Source organism: Grampus griseus, assembly GCF_964374135.1.
Source record: "Grampus griseus genome assembly, chromosome: 13".
In the NCBI taxonomy this organism is placed as follows: domain Eukaryota; kingdom Metazoa; phylum Chordata; class Mammalia; order Artiodactyla; family Delphinidae; genus Grampus; species Grampus griseus.
The window spans coordinates 13,950,683-13,973,504 of record NC_139007.1 but is presented as its reverse complement, the minus strand read 5'-3'; the positions used below and the strand labels follow the sequence as shown (position 1 = coordinate 13,973,504).

General features: G+C 42.2%; 1 protein-coding gene across 7 annotated transcripts in view; it reads left to right on the top strand.

The window, feature by feature from the left end:
• The window catches only part of HMGN3 (high mobility group nucleosomal binding domain 3), a 31,561-nt gene extending 11,080 nt beyond the window's left edge, over nucleotides 1-20,481 (top strand). Inside the window, exons 2-7 of one of the 7 annotated variants that reach the window (XM_082668877.1) lie at nucleotides 8,821-8,871; nucleotides 14,854-14,883; nucleotides 18,000-18,050; nucleotides 19,334-19,447; nucleotides 19,568-19,610; nucleotides 19,988-20,481. In XM_082668877.1, coding sequence (XP_082525003.1) covers nucleotides 8,821-8,871; nucleotides 14,854-14,883; nucleotides 18,000-18,050; nucleotides 19,334-19,447; nucleotides 19,568-19,610; nucleotides 19,988-20,001 — 303 coding nt within the window. In that variant the 3' untranslated portion in view covers nucleotides 20,002-20,481. The other 6 variants (XM_082668875.1, XM_082668874.1, XM_082668876.1 and 3 more) reach the window with 6 other exon arrangements.
• Nucleotides 20,482-22,822: the final 2,341 nt, after the last annotated feature.

Below are 22,822 nucleotides of genomic sequence, written 5' to 3'. Positions count from 1 at the left end.
ATATCACATGATATTTGTCTTTCTCTGACTTACTTCACTTAGTATGATAATCTCTAGGTCCATCCATGTTGCTGCTAATGGCATTATTTCATTCTTTTTTATAGCTGAGTAATATTCCATTGTACCTACGTACCACATCTTCTTTATCCATTCATCTGTCGATGGACATTTAGTTCCTTAAAAAACTAAAAGTAGACCTACCATATGATCCAGCAATCCCACTCCTGGGCATATACCCAGAGAAAATCGTAATTTGAAAAGATACATGCACCCCACTGTTCATTGCAGAGCTATTTACAATAGCCAGGACATGGAAGCAATCAACATGTAATATTTTTAATGAGAAATTGTGTCTTGCTATTCCAAGAGGCTCACAAATGAGGGGGAGTAGGAAACACTCCATTACATATTATGTGTTGCTTAGCTGGGTCTACAGGTTAAGATATTTCCCACCCTGGAAGCGCTTTGCTCTCCTAGCATCCCAGATCTGCACACAGTTTTGAAATTGGGAAAGCCAGCAGAAACGACTTAGAGTGGTGTACTGGATGAGTCGTGAACCTGAGCCAGCCTCCCTGGCTCTGAATCACAGCTCTTCCACTGACCAGCAAGATTACCAGCTGGGTCATCTTGGGCAAGATGCTAGGTTATCTTGCAAGATGCAAGATTACCTAACCTCTCTGGCTTCAATTCCGCATTTAGACAATAGACATGATACTGTTTACCAACCTCACAGGATTGTAATGAGGAGATTAACTCATTCAGATCATTGTCTTGCACATGAATGCAGTACAGAATCCATGTTTACTGAGATTATGGTTGTTCCTTTGGGTCTGTTCTCGTGTCCTTTTCTAGGACTCCCATACCTGGCATCTCTGTCCTAGACACTTACATAATGTGGTTAGTATGTACACGAGCATCTCACAAAGTCAGGCAAGTGAGAGCTTCGGGTCCATCCTATTCGTTTTCCTCATGAAGAAACTCAGGCCCAGGGACATAAGATACAAGCCAGACTGGGGTCAGGCTTCGAACCTCAGCTGGGACCTTCGCCCACGATCCCATTCACACAACAGGGAGTAAGAGATAGCTGTCATGAAAGAGGCAGCTCAGACCAAAGAGATGTGTGAAATATTTTAAATTATTTCATATTAATGAAATACTTCCATTATTAAATTATGTGTATTTATGTGTATTAAATTATGTGTATTTATGTGTATTAAATTATGTGTATTTATATAAGAAAAGTTCACTGAACATACTTGAAGAGGGCTTTTTCTTTGCCTCCAGTTATCTTTTGTAATGGAGTACAGTGTGAGATAGTTTCCCTAAAAGTATCTCTCAGAAAAGAAGAGTTGCTGTTTACATCATTTCAGCCAAAGCCTTCTAAAGCAGAGTTCTTACTCAATTACTTTTATCTTGAACAACAGAATTTTATGTGGGGAAGACATACTAGCCTCATGGCCTTAATAAGCTCTTTGGGTTTATAGAAGTTGATGAAATTAATAGGCACAAGCAAGGAAGGAGGTAAGAATGAAATTTGATATCAGTTTGATTATTAATCCTTTGCATGTGATCTCTCAATCCTAAATGCTGGATTTTTAAGGGTTATTTTAAAGAAAGCAAGGCAGTATTGGAGGATCCCAAACATATACTTACAGCACGAATGAAAAGCAGCCATGCTGATGTTAAACAATGGTCCTTGTGGCTTTGAATAAAATTTTCAGTGTCTGTTTCATATGTCAAATTCAAATATGTGAATATTTGAGTTTAAGGGAAGTACCTGGTATTTGGAAAACTTCATAAGAATTTCCTGGACAGTGCCTCCATTTGTGGAGGGGAATTAATCAAGTAGTTGTGTTTATGTGTTAACTTTAGCAGAAAAGTAAAGAGTTAGTTATGGACACATTTCAGTCTTTCTCGGGGTAGGTTGTTTGGATTTTTGTCCTAGAATGGTTTCTCCTCCTCTAACCAGCTTACTAGTGGACTGCCTTCTTTTCTCCAGCCTTAGGTTTATAACAGAAAATGTAAATTGATTTTAAAAGAAAATGTAAAGAAAAATAATCATAATTTAAACATATTGACCAGCAAGTTAGAGAAAAGTCCCCTCAAAGTAATACATTCCCCAGGTGAAAAGAAGTGGTTGTTGGTTTGTTTGCAGGGTTACGTCTGCTCCCAGCTTTCGTGCATCAGCACGGATAACCCAGGAGCTGAGACTGGATTTGTTCTATAGCTGCTGGTAGATGGTTACTTGAATTTCATAGGTACTCTAGGCTCTCAACAAATTCACTTAAGTTATAAGCAGTAGCCCTTGTCACTTAAAATCTTAGAAGGAAAACTCTGAGAGCCTACACTTCAGTAAAGACTATTTGGAACTTTAATACAAGGTCCAGAACTCTTTGCTGAGAACCCTGAGCCCTGCTCTTTCTCCTGTGGCTGAGAAATATGGCACCAGGAGGTACTAGCCTTTTGTTCCTAGCTTCCTGCCACACCCTCAATGTTTTTCTCTGTAGTGACAAACTTGGAGGCTAAGGCCATGTAGTGCTTGCTGTTCCCAAGCAACTGTTGAAGGCTATAAGGATTTTCTCATCTTCTCTGATACCTTCCTGAGTTTGGAGCGAGAAAACTGGGTTCACGACCCCCACAAGAGCCCCTGTGTAAGGTGGTAACCACTGTTACCAGGGGAAGGAGAAGCAGGAGAAGCTCAACAGTTGGTAATTTGTCCTGTTGATTCCTGTGGATGGTCTACAGAATGAAAATTCCAATTTTCTTTTCTTGGTTCCCTGAGAAGGGCTGCTGCTACAGTTATCTTAAGGAAACACTGTTGTGTCCCCTTCAGTGCATTTCTGTGTCTTCAGATGCAGGACCCAGGCATCTTTGTGAGATGGGAGAATGGAGACAGTGCAGTTGGTCGGCTGCTGAAGGAAGCCGGGCTCCCTCTGCCCGTCTCTCATCCTACACTCACCCAAGAGGGACAGTTCTGAATTCACGTTTGTAATGCTCTTGGCTTCCTGTTTTACCCAGCTCCAGATTCCTTCATATCAGCACAATGAAATGACTATGAATTGTATGTCTTGAACAGAAAAGGAAGAGGCAGTGTGTGGGCCAGACTTATAAGCCATTTAAGAAATACAGAAAACACTGGGACTTCCCTGGCGGTCCAGTGGTTAAGACTCCACACTTCCATTGCAGAGGGCATGGATTTGATCCCTGGTTGGGGAACTAAGATCCTGCACGCCGCATGGCTTAGCCAAAAAAAATAATAAAAATAAAAATAAATAAAGAAAATAACTGTTTTAAAAAAAGGAATACAGAAAGCACTAATAGTCGTGGAATTTGTGTTGGGAGTAGATGTGGCACTGCCAAATGGGCTTTGCTTCCACTCCCCTACCCCCTTAATATTGGTAATCTTTTTAGGGGGTTTCAAGTACAGAAAAATTCAGGAAATAATATAACATACCTATTCACCCATCACTCAGAATTCACACATTTGAACTTTTTTTTATCCTATTTGCTTCAGATCTTTCTAAAAATAAAATGTTACAGATAAAGTTCAACTTCGGAACACCCCCTTGGTTCCCTTCCCTTGTCAGCCTCCCTGGAGAGAAGCATGATCATGAATTTGGTGTGTATCCTTCCAGTCCGTGATTTTATATGTTTATGATGTATATGTCACATATAAATCCATAATATTGATTTGTTTTAAAATTCGTAAAAGTGGAATCATATACCTGTATTGTTCTATGTCTTCTGTTACTTGACATTATAATGAATTAATATAATTTCTTTAGGTATATTATGATAACTAATATATTTGGACTTTTTTAATGACTTATTTTGTGGTTTCTATTTATTATGTGTTTCCCTTTGGTTTGCTTTTTTCTCCCCTGCCTTTGATTGTAAAATTTGCCTTATTCCATTTCTCCTGATTTTTAAGTTTATAGATCTTACTTATTTTCTTAAAATTTTTAATGCCTGTCTTTAAATTTTGTTTTAACAGAGTCTAAAATGACTCTGTGTCAGTATCATTCTCCAGAACAAAACCAGGACCCTCCCATGCTGGGGGTGAGGATGATCTGTTCCCCCTCCTCTCATCTTTTGCGGTTGTTATTGTCTAGAATTGTGCCATCCAATATGGCAGCCATTAACTGCATGAGTCTATTAGCCAATGAGAAAGAATGAGCTGAATTTTTAAAATTTTAGTTTTAATCAATTTAAGAACTGGTATTAGATTCCATTATGGAAAATTTTAAATATGTTTGCAACAACCTGGATATGTGAAACTACTATAAACTTTATGATCTCTAACATATTTAGAGGGTCAGGTACTCCTGGTGAAAACTTAACATTTGAATGGAGGTGTGCTGTAAGTGAAAAATACATGCCAGGTTTTGAAGATTTAGTACCAGGAAAATTTGTGAAATATCTCATTAATAATTTGGATATTGATAACATGTTGAAATGATAAAACTTTAGATATGTTCAGTTAAATAAAATCTGTTATTACAATTAATTTCACTTTCTTCATGTGGCTGTTAGAAAATCTAAAATTACGTGTTATAATTCTATAGGGCAGCACTAATCTAGGATTTCTACTGAAATATTTTTAAACACACAAAAAATACATATTAATATCTACAGGTAATAATTAGATTTGCCAATATAGTTTATACATTTTTTCTTACATATTTTCCTTCCATCTTAATTCACTTTTCTTATCGCTGAATTTGATTATTTAGTACTGGATCCTTGTTGAAAGAAAGGCTGTGTTGGTAGTAAACTCTCTTAGTATTTGTATTCTGACATGTCTTGATTTTGCCTTCACTCTAGAATGACAGCTGGGTACAGGATTCTAGGCTGACAGTTTTCCTCAACTCCTTGAACATTGCTTTGTAGTTTCTTATAATTTATAGATGCTTGAGAAGTAATTCTTTGAAAATTATTCATCTTTTAATTCTCATAACTTTTAAAGATTTTTCTCATTTTCCTTGACCTTCTGGAGTTTTATTATGTCTCATTGTATTTGTTTGCTTTGTTTTGTTTCCAGTTTGTTCCTTGGTGTGAGTTTTCCATCTGGAGATTCATGACTTCAGTTTAGGAAAGTTCTCACCCATTATGCCTTTGTTAGTATCTCTGTTCTCTGCTTCTGAATGTCTATGAGATACAGGTGGAACCTCGCAGTTAGCCACCATGTCTCCTAACCTCTCTTTCATATTATCTCTTTATTGCTCTTTCTTACATTCTGGGCTAATTCCTCAGCAGTCCGTGACAATTCATTATTTCTTCTACTGTCCCTGGTCTAGAGTTTATGTTTTGAGGTTTTTTATTTCAATGAGCCTACTTTAATTTTCAGAACTTGTAATTTTAAAAAGGTCAACTACCTGTTGATTTTTGCCAAATTTCATGCTCTTGGCTGACTTTGGGTCTCCATTGGGTCACCAGGTGTTCAGTGATCCATCTGCCTGCCAACTTGCCCTCAGATCATCTCTCAGTGGTGCTTCTGACTCCCCCAGAATCCCTGCTCTGCCTTCCATCAGGCCACCACGTGTGTCCCCCACCCCTTGCTGGCTCTCAGCTCGGTCCCCATCTACTTGGGTGCTGAAGGAGCCTCAGATATGTGAATGAGATCTTTTGGTTAGACCATGGTTCTCTGCCCTTTTGACCATTGTGGGTTCCAACTGGATTAGCATAAGCCTGCCCTGTCTGGGGGAGTGGGGCAAGACCCCTCTGCCTTGGAATTCCCCACATCCCGTCTAACTCACTTACCTTCCCGTCAGCCCACAAGGTGGTTGAAGTACATCTGAGATCATCTATGTACACCCCCAAGCCTCATTTCTCCCCTTTCTTTGTTTTTATTCCTCAAGATCCCTTGGGACAAAATCTTCGGGCTTCTCTTTTAATCCCTTCATACCATGATCTCCTGCTCTCTCCAGCCTCATGGCTAAGTGTTAACGCTGGACAGAGTGTGTGATAAGACAGCCGGAAACGGTAGGTCTTTCCGAAATCGTGTACCTGTTACTCTGTGTAACAAAAACAGACGACAAGGTTGCAGGGACTCTGGTTATAAGGAAATGTGCTCAACCTCAAGGCCCTGTCCAATATGATACATCATACTTGACAATTCAGGAGACTTACATATTTTGTCGTACAACATCTGTATAGCGATTCAGTCTGAAATGCTCTCCCCAACATCTGGCTTGAACATAAACATGACCCTCTGAGTTAGCTGTCATTATCATCTATCAGATGAAGAGACTGACCACAGGGATGAACTCACTGCCCCAGATCACACGTCTCCTAGGTAGAGAGCCACGACTGAAGCCAGTGTCTTGACCTGCATGTGTGCCACCGTACCCCACTGATCCCAGGGTGAAGGTCACTTGGGTCGTTCCTGACTTGCAGTTTTCTATGTGCTTGTTCATAGAATGCTCTCATGGAGAGGTTGAGCTTTGCTGGAGTTGTATCTCTTCCCCTCTCCAGTCTTAGGTTCATTCGTTCATGCATCTGAAAGTATTAACATTTTCAGTTACACCTGCTTTTTTGGTGGGGTCTTTCCAAGTTTCTCTTTTTCAATAATTTGCATCCAATACAAACATTGTTAGGTCAGTGTTTAGAGAGTGATCTTTCCGTCATATTGCTGTCACAAATCCACTGCCTAGAAGAATATTGAATGTAATGTCACTAGCATCAGTTTAAGCAAATCTTTTAATGTCAGGTAACATCAGTAGTAGCTGTGTGGTGCTTCTTTCAAAGCCTATCAGTTACAGCTGGAGGGTACCCCAGATTGGATCTACTGAGTGGCCTGATAAGTGAGAATGAGAGCCCAGCACTTTAGACAACAGAGGATCTGGTTTGTGGCCAGAAGGGTCAAGTTTGTAACCGTGGAAATGAGCAAAGCCAAATGGCTCACCTAGGGATTCGATTTTCTAAGATTTTTCTGTCTCTAACTCAGCTGGCTGATATAGCATGAGATCTGTGAGCCAGACATTCTTTGCAAGAGAGTGGGGACAGAAAAGAGAAGTTCTGGGACTCCACCCCGTCCCCCGCCACCAGTCCAGTGGTTAAGACTCTGAGCTTCCACTGCAGGGGGCACGGGTTTGATCCCTGGTTAGGGAACTAGGATCCTGCATGCCATGCAGCATGGCTAAAAAATAATAAATAAATAAATAGAAATTTGCACCAAGAAATTTAACACAATTTAAAAAAAAAAAAAAGAAAGAAAAGAGAAGCTTTGTTTTCCTTGATGATAGAGAAGATTCCATGGATGAGGGAAAAATAATTGGTTGATTTGGGAAACAGGAGAGAGCTCCATGGATCTGGGAGGTTCTGAAGAGAGATGAATCGGTAGACGGTGGGTAACAGTGGGTAACAGGCAGCCCCAGGGAAGAAGAGAAGGTTTACTGTGTCTTGAAGAAAAGCTTTTGTCTTTCTCAAAGTCTTTATCTACTTCTGACCTATGTTTTACATATTACTTTATAATCTAAGTGTTTATTTTCTTTGGCTGTGCTGTGCGACTTGTGGGATCTTAGTTCCCTGACCGGGGATCGAACCCGGGCCCTTGGCAGTGAAAGCACAGAGTCCTAACCACTGGACCACCAGGGATTTCCCTATAATCTAAGTGTTTAAATTTAGCCTTAACTTCATGTGGACTTTCCATGTATTCACATAGCCTAACTATTTTTAATCGCATTGCGTTAGTAATTATATCGTTTATTTAAATATTTCTCTGTTATTTACTGATCATGTGAGTTGTTTCTAGTTATTTCATATTAGAAACAGTACAAACAAAACGTATTTTTACAAAGTCTCTTTCTTTGAGTGTTCGTGCCAAAATTGGAATTACTGGGTCATTATATGATTTGTCCTAAGTGTCTTTTTCATATTGCCAGGATGTTCTCTGAAAATATTATATTAATTTACAGTGTCACCAACCCCAGCAAACAGTGGGGTTTGAATGTTTTTCTCATTTTATCAGATGAGGTGTTACCGCATAGCTGCTTTATTTTCCCAAGCCAAACATTTGTGCCAAATGTCATTTGCTCTTTGTATGTTTTCACCCTGGGAACTCCGTTCCTATCTTGTGTTAAATAGTTTTAATTTTCTAATTAGTTGAATAGTTTTTATCTTATTTATTGTCTTTAGCCAATAAAAACATATTGGGATAATTGATGTGTCTCATAAATGTAAGTGTATTTCCCCCGTTGGGAGTCAGGTTTGAGCTGTCGTGAGAGTGGGAGGGTGCCCCCCCCCGGGGGGCGGGGGATGGATCAAAATCAGGAAAGAACTCGGCTGGCGTGGCCGGGCGCTGGGCCATCCTACCGAGGCTGGGAGTGTGGGAGAGAGCCTGGAGCTGACGATGGAAAAATAGGAACTCCCGATAAATGTATCAAGTCGTATCAAGAAATGGGCTAGAAATCAAAGCTAGGCGAGTATGGGGTGAAAGTACGCTTTTGCGCTGGGCTTAGGTTTTTCCCTGCTCTCACCTTAGGGAAACAAAGTGACTGGAACGTGTGTTGGGTCCCAGGCACCCCTGCTGCTGACTGCTGGGTCGCTGTTCTTTACCCGGCAGCAAGAGGTCAATGAAAATTCCTTGAGTGAATGTGCATTGGGAACAGGGGCTCAGATCAGTTCTTGCAGTACTTCCTGGTATAATCTTAGAGCAGTTATGCAGGTAAATGCAGTGTGTGTGTGTGTGTGTGTGTGTGTGTGTGTGAAACATATCCTCTTACAAACTTACTTTTCCCTGCAGAATATCATTGGCTTATGTGGTCTTTTAATATGCATTTTCCAATTTAAATACAATTCACCGAAATTCTTTCTTTCTAGTCTCCAGAAAACCCAGAGGGCAAGGATGGCTCCAAAGTAACTAAACAGGAGGTAAGTGTACCTTTGAAATCCTGTATTATTAACTGGAATTTTTAATATCATTATGATGGTCTACATCTGAATGAATACTCTTCGAAACCAGATTGTTGAGATGACATAAACCAGAGATAAAAGTGTGGCTGTGTAGCCTCCCTTAGCCTGGATAGATTTCAGTTAGGGGCACTCATGAGGCATTTTCCACTTGCTATGTTGTTTATGTTTCTACCTGTTGGTGCTGCTGTCTGTTAAAAGGGATACTGAGAATTCCTTCTGGGCAAGGAGCGAGATAATAGGTAAATTCATCAAGGAGAACAAAGTCGGCCTTTCACAGCAAGGAAATGAAAGACTTGATTTAATAAATTCTCTGCTCCGGTGAGTGAACTATAGATTACTTTTTGGGTTCCGAATATTTGCCTAAAAGGAGTCATCTCTAAAGTCAAAAACTATGAAGGATACATAAAATGTCAAAATATTAAAGTTTTTTTTTTAATCAGGAAAATTCTTAGGGTTTGGGATAGTTAGACAATAAGTCAAAGAAGCTCTGTATAAAATACAGAAATCTCCAGAAAGCTAGGAAGAGATGCTTGCATTTGACCTTCCGTGGTCCTATCATGAACTTCTAAAAGGAGATGAGCTAAAAAAGCAGCCAGTGAGATGGTAATTGTGATGACAGCCATTCCCTTGTGCACAGAGCTTTACAGTGTGTGGAATCCTTGAACTTATAACCTAAAAGGGGTCATGGGAGAGACAAAAACAATATCTAGTTACGGATTCTTTGATTAGGTGACTCATACTGTGTTAATAATTCAGAGGTTGTCATGATAGCAAAACCCCTACACACGATTTGTACAAGGAAGTTCGTTCTGCTGAATGGAAAATCTTTAACGGAATCTGTAAAGAAATCATTTAAAAGCAAAACAAACAGAACTGCCGATAGCCAAGTCCCCACCATCCATTTACCCAGTATTCAGTGTCTAACATAGAGTTTGGGAGGTGAAGTTGGTGATCCAAAGTCAGGTCACTAAACAAATGCTTAGAACCAACCGAAAAATGTTATCATACCAAAGTTCAAGTGCTTGAATTTTCTTGAAAATGGCAAAATACAATTTTGGACAGTTGGCTAAATGTAATACCCCCTTAATGTTTTTAGATTTGGGCACAAAATGCATTTGGGTTTCTCCTCAGGGACTGCTATTTAAGTTGATTTGACAGTCAGAAAACCTAGAAACCATTACACACAGCAGGTCTTGGGTAGTGAAAACAGCCTTTCCCTCCTTTCCACACTGAAAACCATCAAGCTGGTTGGAATATATGTAAAAGATTTTTGCTTACACACCTGTCTTATGCATATTCTTTTATACCCCAGAGTTTTTATTACTTATATTTTTACATTATTACTTCTAATATGTTATCTGATCACATGTATTACCTTATTGCTAATAAAAGTCATTCCTAGAAAAGACTCTTTTCCTGTCCGTTAAGCCAACACCAGATTAAAACTTGTGATTTGCCTTCAGGACACCAACATAGTTGTTTGAAAAGGGACAAGGTCAGTTAGTTGGTGGTGCTTTGGGGTAAGAACTGTCTGACCGTATATTGATTGATTTTTTTTTCCCCCAGTGAATTGACTGAATTTTCTAGTCATGAGTGTGCACAGCCTAGGCTACAGCCAATAGATATCAGTTACAAAGGGGGATCCCCTTTTGAAAATCATCTTCCACGCCATGATATTTGAAGGGCATAGTGCAGAGTATAGTATCCGGACGATAAATGACCAAAACAATATGCTACAGTCATTACACTGGGCAGCTTTCAAAGCCCTTTCACCTCCATTGTTTGATCTGATCCTTAAAATCACCCTGGAATGAGGGCAGAGAGCCTTTCAGCATTTTCAGAGAGACGTTCCAACCAAAGCAAACAAAAAATGTAGGGAGCGCTTGAACGCACCTGGCTGCACAGATTCCACAGTGAGCAAAAGGAGCAAAAGTCTCTGCCTTCATGGAGCTTCCATTGTAGTAGGGGGAAAGAGACAGTAAATAAAAAGTGACTGAAAATTTGCTATGAAGAAAAAGAAAGCAATGAGAGAGAGTAATTTATGTCAGAGAAGCGCTGTTTTGGTCAACACGTGGGAGTTATTATCCCCATCTGAAGAGAGCAAACAAGGTACGCAGAGAAATACGTGATTTTCCCCAGGTGTCACAACTTGTAAATTGCAGAATCAGGAAAGACGTCTGCGTCTTCTGACTCAAAATCCCCTATCCTCAAGCCCCTTTGGGGGTCATCATAAAAATCTGATCATGGGACTTCCCTGGCGTTCCAGTAGTTAAGACTCCGCACTCCCGATGCAGGGGGCATGGGTTCGATGCCTGGTCAGGGAAGTAAGATCCCGCGTGCCGCAGGACACAGCCAAAAAAAAAAAATCTGATCACCCAGTGCCTTTTCTCTGTCTTCATTCTCCAGCCAAAGCCCTGATACACATCTTGCCCCACTTCCCAGTTTTGCAAAGAAGGGAAATTCTAATTAGCTCTTCATTTGGTTTTGAAAGTTAAAAGCAACTTGACTTGTGGGCTTTGCTTGGTACATGGTGCAGATCAGAAGCATTAAGAAATCTCATAAAAATAAATATGCTTCTGAATTCCAATGGAATGGCCCATATGTTTCAAGCAGTATTCAGCAAAGTCCAGTGATTCTACTTGCATCTAGCCCCGCCCCCCAGGGAATTTTGTCATATTGAGATTAGACTTCTATGTTGCTTTTGCAACCAGGACATTAAAGTGAAAGACTTCACGTCTTTCATAGTAGCCTTCACTGTAATTTTCTCCAGCCCGGGGAATTACCAGGTAATCAATAAATGCTTACTGAATAATACCATAGTGCCCAGCACCTGTGTACCACAGTGACAAACCCTCACATTGTTTCTGTAACTTTTAGCGATCTGTCATTCTAAAAACCTTCCTCTTTTCCCTTAGAGCTGCTCTTTTGGCCACTTTTCCTGAGGACTCACAGTCAACAGATGGAGAGAAATTCTCTCTCTTTTTTTTTTAAATTGAAGTATAGTTGATTTACAGTATTGTGTTAGTTTCAGGTGCATACAAAGTGATTCGGTTATACACATATATGTATATATCTGTATTCTTTTCTTTAAATTCATTTCCATTGTAGTTTATTACAAGATATTGAATATAGTTCCCTGTGCGCTACGGTAAATCCTTGTTGTTTCTCAGGAAAAATTCTTATCTTTTTTTTCATAGTAGTTCTGCCCCACAACCTGAGTCTTAAATGAATACTTTGAATTCTAGTGTTTGAAAGAGGGAAAGAGAGCAGTCTGGTCTATTTTATATCTGGTATATATGGTCCAATCATTTATAGATTTGAAGGCTTGTGAAAGCTGATGAAACGTTCCAGGAAGGTGTATACACCTGGTGCATAATCAGTACTGCTGACTGTGAGTGAAGGATCGTTTCAGCCTCCTGTGTCTGCAGTGAAAAAGAAAATCTCTTAGGATGGTTACCGAAAAGGAACGTTTAAGAAAAGTCTCTTTTTTTTTAGCATAGAAAGAAGAGCTGGTAAATATTAGCAGGAAGTCATAAAATCATTTTACAGTAAAACGTGGTTTTTAGAGACGGCTTGGTTTAGACAGCCTAGAAAGGCAAACTCTGTTTTTGCATTAATTTTCTAGGCTTTTTATTTTGGAACTCTTGTACTCGACCTGAATTATGAAAAGGTGGCGAGTCTTTTGGATCGGAACAGCTTGCAGGCCTTGCAGAGCGGGGCTTGGTTGGAAGTCTCTCTGGAAATCCCGCGGAGGGGGGTGGCGGATGGGGCATGGGGACCGGGGTTGGGGGCGGGGGATTTTTCAGAGGATTTGGCTTCGCTTCAATGAGATCTTATTCAGGACAGCTCGTTGGTGGACAGGGAAGCCCTTGTAAGTAACGGTTAACCTGTTGGCCGCTTTTCAGGCTCCAAACTGGATGGTAAGTGAGGAGCGGCCTTGGCATTGCAGCCTGCAGGCTCACACTTGCATGTCTGGCGTGTCTGACCACTCCATTCACCTCCACGTTTTACTGAGGGCTCCCGCTACAGAAGTGCAAGAGAAGGGGGTTCTGTGCAGATGGGGTACGGATAGGAGACAGGGGAGGGAAGGCCAACCGGGCACACGCAGGGCGACACCAAGTGGGGGCGGGGGGATTCAGACAAGACCTGTTCAACCCCCTTTAGCAGAGAGGCCGCCGATTTTCCTCTCAGAGGGCGTCTTTCTGAGCACTCCTCTGCCGGCTGCACTCTCCTCTTGAGGCGGTGTGGGCGGTTCTTGAAGCCACACAGAAGCGTTAAGCTGAGCTCTGGTTGGTAATTGGAGGATGCTCTCCAGCACGCCCAGAAAGCATACTGAAGAAGCACAGGTTACCCACTTGCTGCCCGGTTTAAGTGATAATGCTGCCTCTTCTTCGGGGATACCCAGCACCTGCAGTGAACCAGCCTGGGAAAGGCACTACAGGATTCGGGTTCTGGTTCCCAGCATGGTTATTGCTTCCGATTATCCCATGATAATCCAGTAGACGCCGTGGCGATTCCCATGGAGCATCTGGTCCAGGCCCCGCCTCCCATACTGTGCACCCCTTACCCCTGCAGTGACGCGTCACAGCCGACACGTAGCCTGCACAGTCTCCCCGAGTCAGCACGTTCTGCCTACCAGCCTGAAGTCCAGCTCAGCTTTGCACACGACCCCAAGGTTAAAATTATTCCAGAAGGCTCTGGCCCTTCATTTCCTTCTGTAGTTTAAAGAAAGATGACTTTAGCTTCCTCTAGCTATTTTCAGCGAGAAAGTTCTTCGATGTGGAGATGGCAAGAAACATTTCTTTGACTTTGGCCTTGACCAGCTGACCTAGACTGAGAAGAGAATTCCATGATTCCTTGCAATCCTGGGCCAGGCTCCTGCTGACCCCCTTAAAAGATTATTTGAGACATTTCGGCTCTTGTAATGAGGCGAAGCCTGCCTAAGGCAGCAAATTAGGGAAAAGCTTGAGTTTATTTTTTTCAGCCAGTATTCTTGCATATCCACTGTATGTTAGGTGGTACACTATTCTATTGGAGATAGAGCAGTGAACAAAACAGGCAGAGAGGGTGGAGTATTTGCTTCCGGAACACTTTTAAAGAAAGGCAGTTGTACTTTTAGAAAGTGAAATCCCTCGGGGAGCCATCTTTTGCTGGTGGGAAGTAGAATATCAATTCTATACGCGTGTTTCTGAAATGCCTAGAACGGTTCTGCTCTTAGAAATTTTCTTTGCCATGTCGTTTGCTGTTAACTTGCACCATCCTTGAAGAAAAGATTTCCTTGAAAAATACCAACCTCAACCCAGTTTCTCTAAATTTGTAAACTTCTAAATGAAAAGATGATTATTAAAATGATTATTTACATCTTTCAACGTGTGCATTTCGTAGATAAATAAATGTATTTATTTTGTTACAGGTAAAAGGAAGTCTTGCTTGTTAACTGCCTAAGATTTGGAGTCATTCTCTTTTCTAATGTAGTAACCAGGGAGGGGACTCCTGCTATTTCGGTTTCTGCACAATTATATAAGTCTCGTTTAGTATTAATTTATAAGCTTTAGTTCCATTTGTAAGGAGCAAGAGTCAGACTGGACTGGTTCTTAAATAGCACCTCCGTGCTCCTGTTGCCAGTTTTATCACAAAAGTTTGGGTCGGAGCCTAAATGTGTCTTCTTTGCCTTTTCCTTGTCCACCCCACCCTCTACTGCAAAAGGCCATTTCTTTGAACCGTGAGCCTACACCTCTTTAGGAACACGTCCTCTGGAATATTCCAGTGCCCAGGGCACTTGGGGGTATGTTTCACTGTGCTTACCTGGGGAGGGTAATGGGACTCCTGCATTCTATTCTTTCAACAAAGTAAGACATTAAGAATGAATTTTTAAAACTCAACTTGGTTGTGTATAATCACCAAAACATATGTTTTTTTTTGTTTTCGTTTCCTTTGTAGCCCACCAGACGGTCTGCCAGGTTGTCAGCGGTGAGTACTTTGGACCCCGTTGTTGTTAGCTCTTATGAATACACGTTCCCTCGGTCCAGAGCAAAGCAGCAAAAGGAAGATGAAGGTGGTGTTTCCCTTGAGCTTTTTTTATTTCCTTTTTAGAAATAACCTGGGTCAGAATTTCTAGCAACTTTGACCGGTGTTGCCAGCAGCTCACTTGATCAGACACGTTGGTGAAAAACAGTGGCCAGCCCGTTTAGCAAGCGTTCAAAGCCCAGGAAGCTGTTTGATATCACTGGATCCCTGAGATGGAGAATTAGGTTAGCAAAGTCCTAGCCTCCCATTCTACACCTGATCTGCTAAAGGAGTCAAGAATTCCAGTTCTCCCTCTGTGACTCATACCTTAGTCAGGACGTTCTGAAGGTTGTCTGAATCCATAGGCTCTAGCCTCACTTCAGAACTAGAGAATCTGAAACAGTAATGATTTCCACTCTGCCACCTGGGGTCTCCCTCTGTGGGCCAGGCCCAGGGAAAGGACAAGGGTTAAGATCGTTAAAGCTGGGACCGGCTGGTGTGAGCGAGCCTTGGCCAGGAGTGTGCCTCAGCCCTTGTCACCACGCTGTGCTCCCGGCTGGCTCCAGTACTCATCCCTGCCGCCCTGCTCATGCACCAGTACTCCTTCTGCCAAGACAGGGCAGCCTGCCTCTCTGGTGGAGGACTTGGGTTACTTTATGTGCACTGCCCACTGACACGCAGAGGGAAAGGCATTGACCTCTTGGCTGACGGCACGTATCCCGATACTAGATAGGCCGGGAGCTGCAAGCTACTGTGACCTTCAGGGAAGCATGGATTCCCTCCTCAGCCCACACCTGTGCCTGGCACAGTGTAGGGAATCCAAGCTGAAATGGATATTGGAAACTTGTTTCTGAATTTAAAAAAAAATACTAGTTTCTGGCTTTTCTTCTCAATATATTTTTGCTAAACTTGTTTCACAAATTAAAAAGTATATATAGCAGTTACTGGCTTTTCTTCTCAATATATTTTTGCTAAACTTGTTTCACACATTGAAATAAAAAAAAAAAAAGAAGCAGGTACTGGGACCATTCACAAGTTCAGAAGTATAGCCAGGTTTGGGTTGGCTGAGCCAGTGTTTCACATGAGTCCCAACGTAGGAAGCAATGTCAGAGTTACCGGGAAGGTTAAGACCTGGGAGGTGTGGTCGTGTGTGTACCCAGTTAATCCAGATTCTGCCAGAACCCCTCAAAGGTGGTGTGCTTGTCCAGTGGTATAATTTTCACTGTGGTTGAGAAGTTAAGTTTTAACTCTTTTGTAGATTTCACTGTAGATTATACTGAAAGCCATTGTATTCCATGGATATCTAGCCTTTCAAGGGGGTAGATCTTGGAAGTCAAAAGCCAAATTTTAAAATAAGGCGTTTCCTGAACACCAGGGACCAGCAATATAATACCTTCCACTGACATCGTTGCCCATGGTGCTGACGCAGAGCCTCCGTGGAAGCCAGTGGGATTACAGACTACAAAACCTCATCATTTCCTGTCCCATCAAAACACGAATGCTGAGTTTGGGGGAAAGGTCTGTCTTAACAGAAAATAATATGAAAGGACATCATTTGCTGTAAATTGAGAAAACAAGGGCATGTTAATACACTATATCAAAGCCCAAAATAAAATTTTTTTAATCCTGAAAATTTAGGAGCCATGCAAGCTGATAGATGTGGGGAGCAAGGTACAAATATACAGTGGTCAGAATGTTAAGGAAAATAGTCCCTACTTTTCAAGCTCCACTTTCTTTTTTTTTTTTTTGCGGTACGCGGGCCTCTCACTGTTGTGGCCTCTCCCGTTGCGGAGCAGATGCGCAGGCTCAGCGGCCATGGCTCACGGGCCCAGCCGCTCTGCGGCATGTGGGATCTTCCCGGACCGGGTCACGAACCCGTGTCCTCTGCATCGGCAGGCGGACTCTCAACCACTGCGCCACCAGGGGAGCCCTCCACTTTCTTTTTTTATTTGAGAGGTCGTGTCCAATGGTCAGTCTTCCAGAACTGAACTGACTACAATTTCAGTTTATGCCCTTGATGGAAAGGGCCAGGTTCTGTATGATCCTGAACATCTGGAGGTATTGGGGAGGAACATGGTTTTTTCTCCACGTGGGGGCAGAGAGGGACTCTGGGCAGTGTTCTCTATTTAAAAACCATTCTCCCTGGTGCCAGGGAAGAAGTGTAATTTTTTCCTAACTCAACGAGAGAAATATTTGCCCTAAGGTAGCTATAGAAAACCATAGGTTTACACTTCCGTGGTATCCCCATGTGCCCATCTCAGACCCCTAGGAAGCAGCTGGGCTGAAGCCCTGCGTGAAGGGGCCTGGGGCCACGGGACAGGTGGGCACTGCTCCCAGGAGTGGGGAGAGCCACACGAGGCAAGAGAAAAAGAGTTGCCCGCTGGGCTCTTTGGCTAATAGGGTCTGTGAAAGATCTTGAACTTCGGGAGCTAACAGTGGACATTGTATCATTATAATTGTGTTCTTAATAACAAGCTCTAGGGACAAATGAGCCCAGGGTCTGGATGGGCAGGAGAGTCTCCTCACCTTGAGCTGGCCTTGGAAGAGGAAAGTAGGAAGAAGCTCAGCCTTCAACAAGCGCTTGAAACCTGCATCGGAGGTGGGAGGATTTGGAACTGGCTTTGGAACACTTCACGGGCAGCTCTCTTATTCCCAATGGGCTTTTGCCTGTGATGGTGCTAGGATTTCTAGACTGTTCGGGAGGCTGGTGTCCCTGAATTCACCGAGTCATTTGGCCAAGGGCCTGAGTCGTTCCTCTTGCTGCTGTGTTGTGATAAAAGGAAGTACAGAGACATGGGACACAGAAGCTTAAATCTGTTCCCAGAGAGCTGTCCTGGCCCGGGGAATAGTGAGTTGGCTTTCAGATCTCACCTGCCATTCACTTGAGAACCCAGGATGAAAATAGTTATGAAATGCGGAGGTCTTTTTGCTGCTACCTGATGCTGAAAATAGGACGACATATTTTTTTGAAATGAACATCATAGTCAAAATGGACTGTCTTTAGCAGTCTTGTCGCTGTTCCTTTTGGCGCCGAGGGTTGTCTTTTTTCAGTATTTGTATAACTTAATTTGTCTTTGCAGAAACCAGCTCCACCAAAACCTGAACCTAAACCAAGAAAAACATCTGCTAAGGTAAGAGGTGGTCCCCCGCCCCACTTTGGCTTTTTCAGCAGTGAATAAATTATAATCCCATATCCCAGAGTCATCCGAGGCACGAGGACATTTTATGATCCAGGCTCAACGTACAGACTGGAAAACTTCCGCCAGCTACAGACAGGCTTTCTCCGAAGGCAGAGAGCACAACTTTATGTTTCACTGGGAGTGTGTTTTCCGTTTGGTCCGTAAAGCGAAGGAGGTCAGAGCATGTTGGCGTGAGAAGCCTCATGTCCAAGGCGGGGTTTGGTAGCTGCCTCGAGAACACGCCGTTCAGGTGGGGCTCAGAAGGGGTGAGCCTGGGCCCAGGCGACACTGCTGCCAACAGCTGGAGGCGTGGGGAGGGGCTTCTGACTTCACGTAACTGATCTGAGGAGGTCAGTCTGAGGACTAATAATAATTCCTATAATAGTCAATACCAGCAGATAATTAATACCGTCAAACAGTTACATGGTGCTTATCCTATGCATAGATCCTCCCATCAGCCGCACTGAGGTAGATACACGTATCCCGTTTGGCAGATGAGGAAACTGCAGCACAGGACTGTTAAGGAATTTACCCCCAAGTGGCCTTTCTGTACCCTGCCCTCCAGAGCGTCATCCCTTGCTGTGAATTTTTTGAAACGATGTGTATGTTATCATGGTATGAGTAGGCAGTTCGGAAGCGGAACTCATTTCTGTGGCTTGGTTCTTTTTATTTTTTTTACTTTTTGGCCGCGCCGCACAGCTTGTGGGATCTTAGTTCCCCGACCAGGGATCGAACCCGTGCCCCCTGCAGTGGAAGCGCAGAGTCTTAACCACTGGACCGCCAGGGAAGTCCCAGCTTGGTCTTAAAATCAGGAATTTTTCTTCCTCTGGGCCTTCCTTTTAAGCGCTTTCTCAGCTTTCTTGTCACTTAAGCCCCAGGTCCCCACGCGCAGTGTTCCTCTTGCTGGGTCTGCCCTGGCTTCACCACGTCCCCCTGCTGCTACTTCGCCGTGGCAGAGCCACTTCTCACTTTAGCAAGAGACGGTGCTCTCCAAAGACACACACGAGGGGAAATCAAAGTCCAGTGGATTTTCTAAGCCGCCTGTTACATGTTCACGGAGCCTCAGTGGAACTCACTCAAAGCTCAGGGGAACCGGGTTTCCATTTTCCCCTGAAAGCCACCACATTGGCCTTGCTCGTGTTTCCCCCTGTGCTTGGACGGAGGCTGGCTGAGTTTGCACAACATCACACCGTGTCTAACACACTCTGTTTCCCTGTGCTTTGATCCCCTGTTAGAAAGAACTGGCAACAAAGGTTAACAAAGGTGCGAAAGGGGAGAAGGAGGAAAAGCAAGAAGCTGGAAAGGAAGGTACTGCACCATCTGAAAACGGTGACACTAAAGCAGAAGAGGTACTTTCCCGAAATACCTCCCGCTGATTGAATCAGTGTCTTGAAAGCAATTGCTCGATCCTTCAGCCGGCGACCGCATGTTCATAACGTCTCTCTTTATTGCCTGTAATGTTATTGCAGATCCACATCTCTCGCTCAACTGTTAATGTCTCAGCCTCCAGAGGTACCCCACCCAGCACACTGTCAGTAAAGGGGCAGATTGAAACAGTGAGAGTTAAGGGTACAGTAGAAAATTCCGCACGTTTGCAGTGACTAGCATCAGATAGTAGTGTGGTGTTCTTTTTATCGTGAACCGAGGGAGCTCACAGGTAAAGCTTCCGTGGTCGTTTGCAAAGCAGAAAGCAATAAAGGCAGCCAAGCGTTTGTGTCCTATTTTCCTGCCTTGTCTGTATTACACCCAGAGTTGAAGTCGGTTTTGCAGTAGAGCTGCTAAAAAACAGATGTTCCGAAGTGTGTGTGTCGGTGGGGTAGAATCTTCTTTGGCTTATAGTTGTTTTAATAGTAACTCTATCTTTTTTGTCTTCCATTCTTTCTCCACAGGCACAGAAAACTGAATCTGTAAACGAGGGAGAATGAATTGTCATGAAAATTGGGGTTGATTTTATGTACCTCTTGGGACAACTTTTAAAAGTTATTTTTACCGAGTATTTTGTAAATGCTAATTTTTTAGGACTCTACTAGTTGGCATACAAAAATATATAAGGATGGACATTTTACCTTCTTGTAGTCATGCTTTTTGGAAATTTCCGTCATCCTTGAGTAAAAGAAATACCAATTTAATATTGGAAGCTGTCTGTAAAATTGATTCAGCATTCCATGCACTTGCTTTAAAAATTTAGTCCTGTGCATACTGTGGTGTTTTTACTGTGTGTATTTGAATTTTTTCATGCAGTTTTTCTAGAGCAATAATCAGTGGTGCTTTTGTACCTAGGTTTTATGTGATTTTAATGAAACGTGGATAGTTGTGGCCACCTGCTGACTATTTGTGGTTTAAAATAAAAGGTTTTCCTGCCTGCAAAATACCTGCCTCTTAGTAGTGTCTTTGCTAAATTTAGGCAGTGTTTCATTTTTTTGTTGCAGAAGATGTAAAGAATTTCTACAGTCTGTTCTGTGATGGTTTCTCGAATAAGTCAAATAGGACTGTTTCTTAATTTTCTGCCCTTTAAAAATGTTATTTTAATAAAATCATCTATGAGTGCCAGCATAGAAGAATTACGTCTAATATCCTTTATACCAGAAGTGGCCCACAGTGGTCACCATATAATAAAACTTAATACAACACTATTTTATTGAAGTCCTCATCAATAGGGTAGCATTCTGCTAAACCGGAACAGTGAAAAACCATAAACTTGGACTCATCCTTGAAAATGTTCCCACCTTCAAAATAATACGAAGTTACACATTCATATTAAAATATTTTCCCATTGGTTGAGGACTTCACAGTTTTGAGAGCACTTTATACCCATGTGACCACATTTCAGCCTTGTGTCAACATAGGAAAGGACTTGGCCTAGGTATTGTCAGAAAGAAATAGGAGAGTATGTGACTTACTTCAGGCCCACAGGAAAGAGAAAAATGGGGACTTGAACCTGGTCTCGTGAATAGTGTTCCTTAAGTCTGTTTGGGCTGCTATAACACCAGGCTGGGCATCTTATAAACAGCAGAAATTTCTTGCTCACGGTTCTGGAGGCTGGGAGTCTTGAGATCAGGCGTCAACATAGTCAGGTGAGGACCCTCTTCAGGTCTCAGACTTCTCCCTGTGTCCTCACATCGGGGAAGGGTCTGGGGATCTCTGTCTTTTATAAGAGCACTAATGCCATTCATGAGGCTCCAGCCTCATGACTTAAGCTCTTCCCAGAGGCCTCACCTCCTACTACCATCATGGCAGTGTCCTTCTGTTTCTGGAAGGACAGTGGAGCATAGGGGCTGTTTTTTAAATGTAATTTTGTTTGTCTGTTTGCATTCCTGAAGAAGTTGGGTAACTGCATGAACACCCCAGAAAAGCTGAAATCTGCAGATTCCTCCTAGATGAAGATTTGAATCTTTTAAAATGGAGACTAATAACTGCCTGTGCTGCTCAGGGACTCTTGCAAAAAGGCTGTTGTTTCTCGGGGCTTCCATGCATTTCTCTTGTTATCAACAAAAACAAGTTCCCTCCTCCAGTGTATATTTTGGGGCTCAGAACTTAAACCTGTGTCAGTGTCCCAAGTTTGTCCTTAAGCTACTGCAGATATCAACCATGTTATATACAGAATAATCTCGTTTATAGTTTCTTTGGCTTCTGATTATGAAATGTACCTTAACTCACGGGTGTTAGATATGCCAAAAACCACTTTTGCCCCAAAGAAAAATAGCTGGTATCCTGTGAACACTTTACAAAAATATTTTCAATGTGCAGTAAGTACACAGTTGAAGTACATTGCTGGCTAGCTTCCAGTTCAGAAGTGGAATATAAACTTAATAGGTTTACTTTTTAAAAAGTTACAAAAGTGCTACAGGTGATTCTTGTTGTTGTTTTTTTTTTTTTTTTTTGCAGTACATGGACCTGTCACTGCTGTGGCCTCCCCCGTTGCGGAGCGCAGGCTCCGGATGCGCAGGCTCAGCGGCCATGGCTTACGGGCCCAGCCGCTCCGCGGCATGTGGGATCTTCCCGGACAGGGGCACGAACCCGTGTCCCCTGCATCGGCAGGCGGACTCTCAACCACTGCGCCACCAGGGAAGCCCGAGGTGATTTTTTTTTTAAAACATCAGACATTACAATGGTATATAAAGTGAAAGTCAGAATCCTTCTTTCCCCCATTCCTATCTCCCAGAAGTAATCACTGCCCACCATTTTCTCTACTTTACTATGTATATATGCGTGTATATGTGCATATACGTGCACTTGTATGCACACATGTATATATGCGCGTATCATTTTTAAATACTATACATTCAATTTTGAATTTAATTCAACCAATAAATTGTATTTGGAGATAAAGATTATCTCTGATATTGCAATGCTGCCAACGGTACTGCAGTAAACATTCTTATACACAAAGCTTTGTCTACTTACATCTTTCTACTCAATTAAATAATTTCCTAAAAGTGGTATGTCTGAATCAAAGGGAACGTACATTTGATGTTTTAAGTATTGCCCAAAAAAGTGATGCCCCTCCACTTCCATCAACAGCATATGAATGCCAACTCTTCCTGCCTTTGTCAGCACCCTTATTTTGGTCAGTCTTGTAAATGAAAAATAATGCCTTACTGTTTTAATTTTCAATTTATTTTATTACTAGTAAAATTGAGCTTTTCATAGTTGAATGTCATTTGAATTTCGTCTGTAAATTGTGATATTTTTCTATTTTTATATTGGGGAATCAGTGTGTTTTA